At 34.9% G+C, this 14,641-nt stretch overlaps 1 protein-coding gene across 1 annotated transcript in view; it reads left to right on the top strand.

Moving 5' to 3' along the window:
• Mtpbeta (mitochondrial trifunctional protein beta subunit) overlaps positions 1 to 14,641 on the top strand; it is a 292,313-nt gene that overhangs the window by 154,656 nt on the left and 123,016 nt on the right. The window contains exons 5-6 of the mRNA XM_090373364.1: positions 6,002 to 6,069; positions 13,392 to 13,479. Coding sequence (XP_090229490.1) covers positions 6,002 to 6,069; positions 13,392 to 13,479 — 156 coding nt within the window. The remainder of the gene's footprint in view (positions 1 to 6,001; positions 6,070 to 13,391; positions 13,480 to 14,641) is intronic.

The following is a 14,641-nucleotide window of genomic DNA, read 5'->3' as shown; positions in this document are numbered from 1 at the left end:
CTGTTTTCACCGCCTCCACAGAGGAGTAAGATACAGAGTGGACTCTTGCTCAATTCATCCCAACGCCCTCACTTTCAGAACATGAAACTAACACGGCGATCTGTGGCCATCAAAACTCAACGAGTAATAATGCGCATGCCCAACGCTAAGTTGGTAACACATGGTTGCTTCTGTGGCTCGATTTCTAGTGTTCGTTAAACATAGAAATTTTGTTTTAAGTAGTCTTTTTTTTTACTATTGTTATAATTATTTGTGTGTTTATTTTTCTATTATTATAATTATCTGCTGTCATGCACAGAAATAAGTGTTTCGTGTGAGATAAATCTGGAGTTCGATTGTACCGATTTCCGAAAGAACATTTAAGATAATTTGTCAGAATTGATAGAACCTGGAAATGTTTTTTAAAAAAAATACTGAATAGCTAATTAATAACTAATTCATAACTTATTACACTAATTTATATGAATAGTGTATTGATATTAATCCAAGTAATAGTTTATGAAATAATTAAATTATTCCATAAAAAAAACTTCATGAAATATGTCATAACATCTTTACTGTTTCTGAAATCAAATCAAATCAAGTCAAGTCAGCCAAAGTCTCAGCCAAAGTGAAAGAGTTATTTTTATAAATTAAATCAGCACGCTCTTTTTATATATATATTTCAGGACATTTCATGTGAAGATATTACTAATTCAATTTGCATTGGACTATACATAATTCAAATATCTTTCATACGAAATGAAAAAATGCATAAATAAAAAGAATTTAAATTATATAGTGTTTTTTTTTTTTTTTTTTTTTCTTTTTGTTATTGTAATTCTAACTCGAATAATGATCTAAATGAAAGAATGCAAAATTCCTTTTGTTAAAGAAAATAACTAACTGAGCAAAAAAACAGTCAAAATTTAGTCACATGGAATTGTCTTCCAAATTTTTCATTCATTCCAGATTCTTTGTATTTCTGTGAAGTGTATAAAAAAAAAAAAAAAAAAAAAAATTATTAGTGGCTCTGGTTAGCAGGGAAATGATGCAGTGTTCATAGGATGCCAGACATAAAACAATAAATAAATAAAGGAAAAGAATTAAATAAAAATTGGAACTGAAGTTAAAAGCAGTTCAATTCATTCATTACATTAAACCTAAAACAACAGTTGAGATCAGTCAAAATGTCAGATGTAAATTTATGGAGTTAAGGTCAAAAAAGTAATATTTAAAAATATAATGGCCAGAAATTGCCTAAAATGCAGCCTACAAGGATATTAAGTGTGCCATTTGCAATAAACATTAATAAATACAAAATTCCATGTAAACACTACTGGATTGAGGTGAGTGAAAATAAAAAGGTTTCAATAGAGTGAGATAGGTGTACTGGCCTCATTGTACTCACAGAATTGTACTGAAACCTGCTATAATTAGCCACCTGATTATTTACGCCCAGTAGTGTAAATAAAATAAAAAAAAACTGTATTTATTAATGTCTATTGCAAATGGCATCTTAACCTCCTTCTCCTAAGGATGGAACATCCAAACATTATGGATGTTTGGCAATGACATAAAAATATTAAACTTTATTAATAATTAAATAATTTTATTTAGGTGAAAACAAGTAAATTTCCATATTTAACAAGAGAAATGAATTGAAAGTATAAGTGGGGAGGGGGAGAAAATACCAGGGTAGGAAAATGTGGGATCGAATCGCAGAAAGAGAAAACGACCGCATTTCATGTTACCACACAGCCCCTATAACCAGTTGCATATTATTGTCGAAACCTTTACTTATGTTATGGTTTGCTAATCGTCCACCGTTCTTAGTGTTGCTATTTTTGGATTGGAGTAACAATAAACTATGAAAATTATATACAGTCAGTCTCTTATGGGAAAAATAGGGTTAGGTGCCGACTACCCAAGATTGAGCACACATTTGTAACCAAAACATTACCAAACACAATAAATAATTGTAATAAAATATTGCTAATGCTTTTGCTTCTATCGTAAGCAAACTTGGTTTTTGTTTGATTTTCTATCCAAACAGATGACAGCCGTTCCATCTCTTCCAATTCTTTGTGTCTTAATCTAATGGATTTTAATTACACTTTGAGTTGTTCCTGCTATGAAAGTTGTTTTTATTTTCTCTGCATTCTTTGTAATTCTCGGCATTGCCTCATTTAGGTCTGTAGCACGTGCAATATCACATGGTCTTTCATTTTGGTCAAAGTGTTTCACAATTTCATATTTTTTCTCTATCGACAGAGGCGGACTGGCCATAAGCCTTACTGGGGGGAACCCCGGTGGACCGGAGGCCGGTGTGATTTTGGCCATAAACCATTGTATGAGGCCACTATAAATTTTCCCGGGTAAGAATTTTTGAACCAGTCCGCCTCTGTTTATCGATATTGCTTTTCTTTTTCTCTCTGAATCTGCAGTGTCTTCACCAGTCTTTTTCACACCTTTTAAGTATTTTACTCATTTTAAGGAAATAAAGCACAATTACAAAACGAGGAGGCACGCTTGATACACATAAACAAAGCTGCACGCGTGTAGCAACTGAATAAACAACACCGTAAAGGCAGAGATACACTATTAACACCTCACATTTTACTAAAGCACATTTCTGGGGGTTACTACCATAAAACAATAAAAACAATTTCCAGTTGCATTTCTGCTAGTGGAATCTGTTATAAACTGGTAGTAAACTCGATCTAATTGCATTTGCGATTATACTGATTGCTGAAATTGTGTTGGTTTTTAGGTTATTATGGTGAAATGTCTTTCCCCTTCACTGATATAAAAAACATAAATACATTTTCAGAATCTTCTCTTCATTCCTATTGTGTTGCATTCGGTTGGGGTGATTCTGCGTTCGACTGCCATTTCTTGTAAACGTGTTATACGAGGACTGACTGTACTAATAATCTGCAAATTGATATATTATCTAACGCAATAACAAAACTTTAAAAAATACTCCAGGAATATTGCTAACTTCACAATGTTCCAGCCTGTTTCTATGTTCTTAAAGTGGGGCCTCCACTGTCTATGTGATTTTAGCATGTAGCCGGAATTGCCATTTCGTGTATGGGAGTGTCCCATACACGAAATGGCAATTCGTGTATGGGAGTGTCCCCTCTGTATGATACTACTTTGTGGCCACCTCATTATCAGCGGTGCATCATGTGAACAAGCTGAGCGTTGCAGGCAGTGCAATACAGTATATCTCCATATTATTTTTCCATCTTGATTGATTAATCCTGTGTGTACAATGGCAAAAAGTGTTCCGTCAATAAGAGGCAAAAGAAAATTGGTAGATGATGACAACCACATTTACATGTTTTCAAAGAAAACTCTAGATGAACAAAATGGAATCTGTGTTTGTGAAAAACGTTTCACCTGCAAAGGGCGTGTTTGGACAGAGGGTTTGGAAGGCCCAGTTGTGAAAGTCGTAACTAAACATAACCATGCAGCTCAAGCTGCAAGGTCGGAAGCATTGCAATTGATTGGTCAAATACAGCAACATGCAACAACCATGAACGAACGGCCACAGCAAATTGTTGCATCAGTTATTGCAGAGGCTCATGCCAATGTCACGGCATTACTTCCTAAAAAGGATTCACTTAAACGAACCATTCGTCATGTTCGATGCAACAATGGTACTCCTGCTTTACCGAGCAATCTCCCGGACCTAGTAATTCCACAAATTTATCAAGAAATTAGTATCGATGGCAATGTACAACAGTTTTTAATGTATGATTCTCAGGACAAACTGCTCACGGGTCGCATGCTTATTTTTTCCGCTACTAACAATCTTCAGTTATTGGCACATAGCCAGGAGTGGTTTTCTGATGGAACTTTTAACACAGTACCCACGCATTTCCAGCAGCTTTATACAATTCATACAATGTGGTTCAATTCAATGCACTTATTCCAGTGGTCTACGCGCTTCTTCCAAACAAGACTCGTCCCACATACGTCAAGTTTCTTCAAGAAGTTAAAAATCTACACCCGGGTCTCCAACCCCCAGCGACTTATTACAGATTTCGAACAAAGTGCCATGCAAGCCTTCCAACAAGAATTTCCTGGTATTGTAAATACCGGTTGTTTTTTTTTTTTTTTTTTTTTTCATCTTTCCCAAAGCGTTTGGCGAAAGGTACAGAATGAAGGTTTAAAAGCTCAATACGAACAAGACCGTGAATTTGCTTGTTGAATCCGAATGATTCCGGCATTGGCATTTATTCCTCCTGCTAACGTTATTCAAGCATTTGAAGATTTAGTTGAGGCTGATGACTTCCCCATTGAAGCTGTGGTGATTGCAAACTACTTTGAAGATACATATATTGGAAGAAGACAAAGGAGAGGCCGGCAATTACCCATTTTTGCCATCGAATTGTGGAATGTTGACACACGAAAACTGAATGATCAGCAACGTACCAACAACGGCGTGGAGGGGTGGCACAGGGGATTTCAGGAAACTTGTGCTACTTTATTCCCAAATATTTACCGATTCATTGCTTCTTTAAAGAAACAACAAGGGCTGCACAATTTCGAAATTACACAACTAATTGCCAGTGATTCAGGCAATCAAAGAAACAAGAATTATGCTGCAATTTCTGCTAGAATCAAAAGAATAGTCCAAGATTTTCAAAATTGTAATGTGATTGATTACCTTAGAGGCATTGCATACAACTTCGAGTTTTAAACAATAATAATGTGCATTTATTCTATGATTGATTACCTTTGATTTGATTACCTTTAATCAAAAAAATGTTTCTGATTAAATGTGTCTTTAATCAAAAAACTTTAAATGTTTCTAAAAACTATTTCTCATTCAAAAGAAAAGCATCATATGACAGTGAAGTGATACAACATTGATTACCTTTGATTGATTCATCCTATTAAAACAAAATAAATTAGAATTAATAAAAAATTAGGTGTATTATTTACATTTCTATAGCCTATTCATTATCTACTGGGGGGACTAAATGTGGGAGATGAAATGTGAGGGGCAACTTTTCCGGATCCCCTAATAACTATGGAAGAATAGGGAGAACCTGTAAGTTTCTCCCTATTTTTATTTACCTGAAATAAAAATAAAATGCAATTAATAAGGGCATAATTATTGTAAGAACCTAAAGCTGTGGGTCCTAGGACTTTTAACTACTTCTTCAAGAGGGTTAACTACTTCTTCAAAAGGGTCGGCAGCGAAAATCGTAGGAGCCGTGACAACAGTAACAGAGACCTGGCCTATTGTCGTGGCTCTTACAATTTTTGCTGCCAACCCTTTTGAAGAAGTAGTTTAAAGTCCTAGGACCCACCGCTTTAGGTTCTTACAATAATTATGCCCTTATTAATTGCATTTTATTTTTATTTCAGTTAAATTGATTTTTTTCCTTACACCTGATATTTATGGTTATTACACCTGATAGCTCAACTCCCGTACCATATACACAAATATACTGATTTTTACCTTTTTGTCTTTTGTTCATTATGGTTGCCTGTCCTTTCTGCGTTTACTGTATTACTGGATCCATAACCCTGTCTTATGTACATTTTATAAATTTTGCATAAATCTTATAGCTCATTCTTGTTTGATAAGACCTTCGTAATTTCATTGCATTGTTATATCATTTTATATATATACAGAGAGAGAGAGAGAGAGAATCGGATCTAACAGGCAAAAAATTGAGTAGATTGAGTAGGAGTGCCACAAAATAAAATAAATTACTTAGGGGTGCCGTTATTAAAAAAAGGTTGAAAACCACTGATATAAAGCAATGGTTAGGCTACATCTTTAGTACTGTATACAGGTCTAGCATCCTCATTTTAACTTGGAGTCGTGTGGTGAGGGTACTGTTAATGTTCTGCTAATTGCAGTGCTTGGAAACTTTAAGAAAGACTACAAAAACAGTTCAAATCTTCTCTTTCTGTTGAGGCTTTGGATTATGTTAATTATTTTTCTTTTTGTAATTTTTGTATTAATATAAGATTTATTATGTATGCATTTCAGATGTCATCGATTATATAACAGTAGGAACTGTCATTCAGGAAGTAAAAACCAGCAATGTAGCTAGAGAGGTAAATAATTACTGTTATTATTCTGATTAGTTCGGACTGTCGTTGTTTATTTTTTTAGACATTTAGATATTTTCTTTCTAAAACCTGAAGTTTATATTATATGTAGGACAATTACAAAATATTTTTGCAACTTTAAATGTTTCTAAAAACTATTTCTCATTCAAAAGGAAAGCATCATATGACAGTGAAGTGATACAACACTGAGTTTGCATGTGATTAGAATGGGTCCAGGAGGTAATGGGGCAGATATCACTGAAATTCGCCACATATTAGACAAATTCTTATGAACTTTCTCTACTCTGACTCGCAGAAAGTAGTAGGGAGATTAGGTGTGAGAAGGATCTTGGGAAGGGAGCATGCCATAATCAATCAAGCAGCATGGAAATTGCCAGTTTAGTTATCTTCCTGCTTAACAGCAGGTAAAACCATCTTGTTGGAAGTGAACTTTCCTTCTCAGCCATCACTGATTTGTAATAAGCAAGCTTTCAAACATGTCCAGATAAACAACACCAGTAATTGTAGGGATACGTTTTTGTCATCTCACCAACTCACACTCTAATAATCCAGTTTCACTTTCTACAAATATGGAAATCATACTTTTTTCCAAAAACATGTTCAAATATATGTTTACCATTTTCAACCTGTGTCAGCATAACATAAGATGCTTTTTGTTTTTCTTGTCACTATCTGTGATTGTTTGTAACACTTATAATTTGTAGTATTTCAGTTGCAGTACTGATGGAACTTTTTTCCAAATAGTTGAGGATGGTGTAAGAGGAAGTTCCAAAAGTAATGCACACTATGCAGCTGAATAATTGATCCTCTTGCTAAGTTGTTATCAGTTGTAGTTTGATCCTTACTAGAGAAGGAATTATCAGTTTATCAAAGCCCATTTTTGCGCTCGTTTTAAAATAGACTAATTGGAGCTATCAGATAAAATAACACTTAATGACCTGAGCAAGTCTTCTGTTTCAAGACCTGCTAGATGTACAAGGGGAAACAAGTGCACTTATGAGTAGATTAGGAAAAATAATTACCATGATATCACCCCCCAGGCCACATCAGAAGAAAATTTTCTATAAAACTTATTTCATAATCTGTCAAATATAAAAACCTCGTTTTTCATCAGCATAAAATGACGTGATTGCTTTTGGAAAAGCAAGTCTCTATATCACTTCTTCAAAGTGGTACAGAGATGTACTGCATGAGTAATTTTATATCCATGGTGCATTACATTGTATCACTTCAGGTCAGGTAGGACAGAAACCATAGAGGGACTGAAAGAGAAATTGGAAGAGAAAGGAGATAGTATAATCATCTGTATCCCTCAGGGCCCTAATAAGGTAAGGGAAAATTATTTGGAGTATGAAAGAGAAAAGGTTTTTTAAGTAAAAATTAAAGTTATAATTTGACAATCTCAGGTATGTGACAGCTGCTCCTCATAATTGGGGGACTGGTTTATGCTAGAGGTGGCGATGGAAGAGTGTATTGTTATGGATTATTCTTTTATGAATGGATGGTTCTTAACATCCTTACTGATTTTAAATATAAGAATCATTGTTCATTGTGTCAATCCATGTGTCTGTAATAACTTGCCTAGTGGATGGATTTTCATAAAATTCTGTATTTGTGTCCCCCAAATTTCATTAAAACCAGACCTCTAGAAATCTGGCAGTTATTTTTTATTCTATTGTTTTATTTTATTTATATTTTCATATTTATCACATAAACTATCCATATACTGTGTATTGTAAATGAAGCACTGAATAATGTTTGTTGCCATGCCATTGTGTCTAAAGAGGAACAATTAGTGCTTGAAGACATGTGAATATAAATTTTATAGCAAATGAAATGAACATTAGCCTTTTTGCATCATAATTCACAAGTTGCTGGAACTTTGTAGAGAGAGAGTTATATGTTTAGGTAGTTAAAGAGTTGGCAGTTAATTGATTTCTCCATTACTTTAGAAAGAGTAGAAGTAATTGCAATTGGACGTTAATTGGATGGGAGGGATTTGTCACCCTTTTTAGGAACAGGCTGGACATGAGTAGATTTCCAAGCAGAAGAAAAAACACCTTTGGAATAAGAAAGTGAAAAAAAAGTGACACAGAACAAGAGTAAGTTCAGGCGCATAAGTTTTAAGAATAAGTGGAGAAGTACCGTCAGGACCTGAAGCTTTCTTAGCATCGAGATTGTTCAAAGTCCTTCTGACGTCATTTTGACCACAGGAGGCATTATGCAGTGTACTGGGAATGTTGGGAAGTGATTTACCAAGATCATCAATACATGAGTTAGAAGAAAAACACAATACTAGTAGGTCAGCTTTATATTTGGCTGAAAAGGCAATAGAACCATCTGGTTTTTGACAGCTGGGAACGGAGATAGACAACATTTGCGGTCAGTAGCTTTTGCAAGAGACTACCATTTACACAAGAAGTAAGTTTACTCTTACTTCTACTCTAAGCGTGTTTGAAATATAGTTTGGACTGATTAATAACTGCTTTACAATAGTTGTGAGCTTTGAATGTCGAGATTTGAATACAAGCCAATTATGATATGCAGTTCACTTGAAAAACCTTAGCACATTTATTGGAAAACAAGGTTTAGATAAAGGACAATATTTTAAGGTGGAGTGTGGAATAAAAGATTACATCCTTACAAGAGGAACTGTTCACATCAGAAGATTTGAAACAGTAATCCAACCAAGAAAAGGAAGAAATGAAATATCACAGATCATCCCATTTTGCATTCTTCGCCAAACAATGCGAGGTTGAGAATGCCCATAAGAGAAAAGCTCCATTGGAGAAGAGACCATCAACAAGTTGTAATCTGAGGCGACTAGAGGACCACTCACCTTGACCATGTACTTCAAGGATTGTTTGTGTGAAAAAGATCAATATATTGGCTGCATGGTTAGGATTGTCTGGTATTGTAGTAGGTAAATGAACAATCTGCAAGGTCATTAATAATTGCAAATGCCACAGAATCTCGACCAGCTGGGTCCGTGTGTGACTAGAAAAAAAGAAGCCAGCTGGAGTTGTGAACATTAAAATCACCAAGGAAAATTACCTCACTGTTAAGGAAATTTGGACTGGAGAAAGTCAAATTTCAAAGAGTGAAAATCAAAAAAGTTCCAAGTGATTAGTGGAGTTGGGAGAACAATAGCGGCAACAGATGAATTTAACAGAATGTGATAGAGATTTTAAGTCAGTGAATGTGATAGAGAGATTTTAAGTCGGAGAAAAATCGAAAAGAGGCGATTCTAAGTTACTAAGTCTCTGACAAGGGATATCAAAATGGACATGCACACAAGTACCACCTTTAAAGCAAAAGGTATCATACAGTGAATAATTCGGAAAACAGATTCTGTCAGAAAATTTTCATGTGGGTTCAGCAGACTGTAAGTGGAAATGGACATCACTGTGATTAAAATTGAGACCACATATTTGCAAAATGAACGAGGAAGCATTTGAAAGGTCTAGATCTTTTCTCAGCTAAGTTCTATTATTTTGACAATTTGTGGTGTATTTAGAAGTAAGAAAAGATAGTGAGGACATGCTTTATGAAGTAATGAAATTTTTGGATATACTGTACACATGGTAAGTACAATCTAATAAGTGCACTATTCTAGTTAACAGCAGTTCACTGTATTGTTCCATTGAAGGAAAACCAGATCATCCAAAAATTTGAGGTTTCACTTGTAGAGGAATGAGTTGCCACTTGATAATCATAAAGCCTTGACTATCTGTTCATTCCAATGCTGTTGCAAAATTGATATAGCAAGAAAAAGAATTGATTCTAAAGTTTGATTTAGCTTTCCATTGCAAATGGGGAAATCTAATCATCTTAACCTTCCAAATCTTTTCTCTAATAAATTTCCCATATAAATTATAAGAATTTGGCCTCTGTCTGTCAGTAGTACTCTACATTTCCACAGTGAGTACCTATGTTTCATAAACAGTAATTTGCCACGGCAACAGATCACCTCTGTTTATGAAAGCATTCACAATCTTCGGTTCTCTATGACCTTGGTGGTATTGCTTCTGCACACTGGGTAAAACAGTCAATACATAAGTGTCTAATTTAAAGATGGTAGCTATCTATGCATTCCTGATTTACCATTTTCATTGTAGTGTGAACAATGGTATCTATTAACGTTGCCCCTTAAGGATTCTGTACAAATGAAATAATCATTTCTTCTGGTCTCTTAATTAGAACTTCCCTTTAGGTCTATGAATTGTGCACCAGGTTCTGAGGGCTAGTATCATGGATAAGCCCCAATTGAAAATGATGGAAGAGACAAGAAGAATTATTGCAGCACAGTTAGTACCAACTTCTCTCTATTATACAGAGTGTTGCAAGCATTAGGGGGATCTAAGGGGTGACACGAGTAATTACAGATCTGTTAATTTGACTTCTGTTCCAGGGAAAATAATGGAGTCACTGTTTAAGGAAACGATGCAGGATCAGCTAGACAAAACTGCAGTTATGGTTCAGACACAATGGGTTTGTTAAAGGGAAGTCTTGTTTGACAAATTTGATGGAATACTATGATGTGGTGACAAAGGAATTCGATGCAAAGAATAATTTTGATATCATATACTTGGATTTTAGGAAAGCTTTTGATATGGTGGCACATGGAAGACTACTGTACAAATTGGAGCAGTATGGCATTAAGGGAAAGTTGCTACAATGGATAAAAGGGTTGTTGAGTGGGAGAAGACAGAGAGTGGTAATCAATGGATGCGGCTCTTCATGGACTAATGTTATTAGTGGAGTACCCCAGGATTCAGCGTTGAGCCCATTGTTGTTTTCAGTATTTATCATTGATATTGATGAAGCTATATCAGGGTTAATGTCTAAATTTGCAGACTCAGGGTAGTGGAGAATGAAAAGGATCTGGTGGTAATTGTGCAGTCATATATGAAGTTTTCTGAACAATGCAAAAAGGCTGCAAGAGTAGCTCACGGTGTCTTGTCAATTATATACAGTAATTTTGCTAGAGTTATAAAGGGGTGATTGTCCCCTTGTATAAGGGAATGGTTAGGTCACACCTTGAGTACTGAATACAGTTCTGGAGGCCTCATTTTAGGAAGGATGTAGAGCTTGGAACGAGTACAGAGAAGAGCAACGAGATTGGTGAGTGGAATAAAAGGTTGGTGTAACCAAGAAAGGCTTAAGTTCTGCAAATTGCAAATTTGGATTTACCATTTTGATTGTAGTGTGAACAATGGTGTCTATTAACGTTGCTCTTTAAGGATTCTGTACAAATGAAATAATCATTTCTTCTGGTCTCTAAATTAGAACTTCCCTTCAGGTCTATGAATTGTGCACCAGGTTCTGAATGGCACCTCCGTAGCCAGGTGGGAAGGAGCAGCAGTGCATAGCACACACTTCTTGATTAGACCGGGGTTCAAGCCCATCGCCACCAAATACGGAGGATGTGGAAAGGTCAGGATATGACCACCACATATCCCGGAGCAATATGGCCTTAGTTGCTAATGCTCCTAAAAACCAAACAAACAAACAACAAAGCAGGTTCTGAAGGCTAGTATCACGGATAAGCACCCCATTGAACATGATGGAAGAGACAAGAAGAATTATTGCAGCACAGTTAGTACCAACTTCTGGAGACTAGGCACCTGCAAAGTGATATAATTGAAGTGTATAATGGATTGAGCAAGCTTAATGCTAATGGGATTCTTGCTCAGATTACTCTGAGGGGACATAAATTCAAATTGAGGAAAGACAATTGTAGAATAGATGTGCGGAAATTCGCTTTAGCCAGCGGGTGGTTGATAGTTGGAACAAACTTCCATGTGTTGTAGTGTAGGTCAGCAACTTAAATAAGTTCAAGGCAGAACTAGACAAACATTTGATATGAATGGATGGGTGAAATGGAAGGGTTGGTTTTTTTTTTTTTTGGCTGATGCTATTAAGCTTGCTTTCTTGCATCATATTCCCTACTAATGTTAAATGCCATTTATTTATTACGAATTTGTCACTGATATTATAAATGTTTTTTGTTTAAGCATAAACTCAGCAGTTCACATATTAAAGAATGAATCTAACATATCCATCCAAGTTTTAACTATCTCATATCCAAATTCAATGTTCTGAATATAGATACAATTACAGTAGAGCGTTAATAATCCAAACTAATTCGGACCACCGGTAGTTCCAACTTCTGATTTGTTTGGATTTTAGAACTTATCAAAATTACTGTTTTGTCGACTAAAAGTTAAGTAAGTTTAGAAATAATAATAACTGGCTTTAAAATCTGAGGGACTGTCTAATTTCTTTTTTAAAAGTTTGGATATGAGTTGTCCTAAACTTCACCTCTGTGTGAACCAGAAAGAAATGGTATATTCGAGAGATGGGTCATTAGCTGTTCTCATAGTTCTTTTTTTTTTTTTGCACCATAAAAATCAAGTTTTGATGCAAACTTTTTTTCTTGTTTTTAATGCTTGTTATGGTTGATTTTTCTAATGAAGACCCACTTTCTCCCTTTGAAAATTTGTTTAAAATCCCATTCTTCGATTCGATTGTTAAAAATTTCTACTTTTTTTTTAAATGACGAACAAAACTACAGTACAGTAAAATAAACTCTGTTTTTCCTGCCTAATTCACTTGAGCATGCCATGTTAGTTGCAATTTCTGCATGCTGTCTTCTTTGTTATTGATTGACACTTATCTTATTTTACTGTTTTAGATTTTACAACCCAAAAAAAAATTTCAGTGAACAGAAATAGATTACAAAGTGTTATTTTTAGTTAGTGCTGTATGTATATTAATTAAACTATGTACGTAAGCGTAGATTAATTTTTATTTTGGTAACCTAACCTGTGAATAATATTCTACTGATTTTCACGCACCATTTAATTTTGTTACTTGGCAAGGGGAAAGAAAGGTCTAAATTTGTGCTTTATATCTTCATTTTTATAGCCTGTGGCTGATATTCCTCCAGTTTTCAAATTTCGTCAAATTTCGCTTATTAGCAATTCTAATAAGAATCAAAATTTAATTTGCAAACATGAAACATTATCACAATAACTGGCGCTTACCATAATTATTTTATGGCACCAGCATAAAAAAAATAAATGCTGGCTCATTCAGATTACAGGCGTTTGGATTTTCAACATTATATGGAATCATAAAATAAAGGATTGGTCACGTTTAAAATCAATAGGCTTTTGACTTTTCCTTAATATGGGAAATTAAAAGTTGACCTTTTAGAAGGTCAGCTTTTTTTATTTAACTGCATTACTTAATCTTAAGCAGAGGTATGATTGTTATGTTTTAGTATATTTTTTCCTTTTCAGGCATCTTTGGGTGCAGGTATTCCACTTCATGTTCCAGCACATACAGTAACACAAGCATGTATATCTGCTAACCAATCAATTACTACAGGTATTTGTAGATAATTACTTATCTCACTGGAAGTTAACAATGACTTTTTTTTTTTTTTATTGAATTAGAAATTTGGAAGAATAGAATTATGACAATCTGATAATAAGTTAGAGGTAGTGTACGTGTTCCATTATATACAATACATATAGTGTACATGTATCACTAGCGGCTGTGATCACAGTGTACTGATGTGGGATTTACTTAAAGATGTAACTACCATCAAGGGGAAGGGTTTTTGCTTTTGTAAAGGTAACTGTGGTGGTCTCAGAGAATTTTTAAATTCTATACAGTGGGACCAATTAATGATGTTACCAACAGCAAATTCTAAATGAGAAACATTTAAGGAATTAATCTTTGAAGCTACTGGGCTTTTCATACCAACTGAGAAATACCGTTCAAGGTTTAGGCCTAATGAGACTCATAGCAGAGAAGAAAAATGCATGAAATGCATATAAATTATCAGGCAGCACAAATGATACATATAATCTAGTCTATAATCAGGTCACAAGGAAGTTAGGCAATCGAAGGCAGATTACAAGAAACCTTTGGTAAAGGATGCAAAGAAAATCAGCAAAGACTTCTTTACTTATGTAAATTCTAGAAGAAAGGGTATGAATCAGATTGGCCCAATTTATATCAGTGGTTCAACTGTTGATGATCCTGCTCAGGTAGCCAACAAACTGAATGAGTATTTTGCATCTACATTTTGCATCTACATTCACACATGAGGAATTGTGAGGGTAGTGGAGACCAGAAGTTTATCAAACTCTAATAGGGAGCTAAATGATTTCATAATAACTGAGAGCAAAGTGAAGGAGAAACCGTTGAAGTTAAAACATAAGATAGACACCTAGGGTAAATGGGATCTATCCAATTATATTAAGGGAGACAGAAACCATAATTATGAGAGCATCCTTAGATTCAGGGGAGGTTCCCACGGACTGGAGATGTGCAAATGTATCCCCAATTCACAAAGGGGATCGAAGGGTGGCACGAGTAATTACAGACAAGTTAGTTTAACTTCTGTTCCAAGAAAAATAATGGAGTCACTGGTTAAAGAAGCATTGCAGGATCATTTAGACAAGACTACAGCAATAATTCAGACACAGCATGGGTTTGTCAAGGGGAAGTCTTGTCTAACCAGTTTGATTGGATAGCATGA

The sequence above is a fragment of the Mastigoproctus giganteus genome, chromosome 5 (genome assembly GCF_048544385.1).
Source record: "Mastigoproctus giganteus isolate SK-2022 chromosome 5, ASM4854438v1, whole genome shotgun sequence".
NCBI classification, from domain to species: domain Eukaryota; kingdom Metazoa; phylum Arthropoda; class Arachnida; order Uropygi; family Thelyphonidae; genus Mastigoproctus; species Mastigoproctus giganteus.
This window is presented reverse-complemented; position numbering and strand designations above follow the sequence as displayed.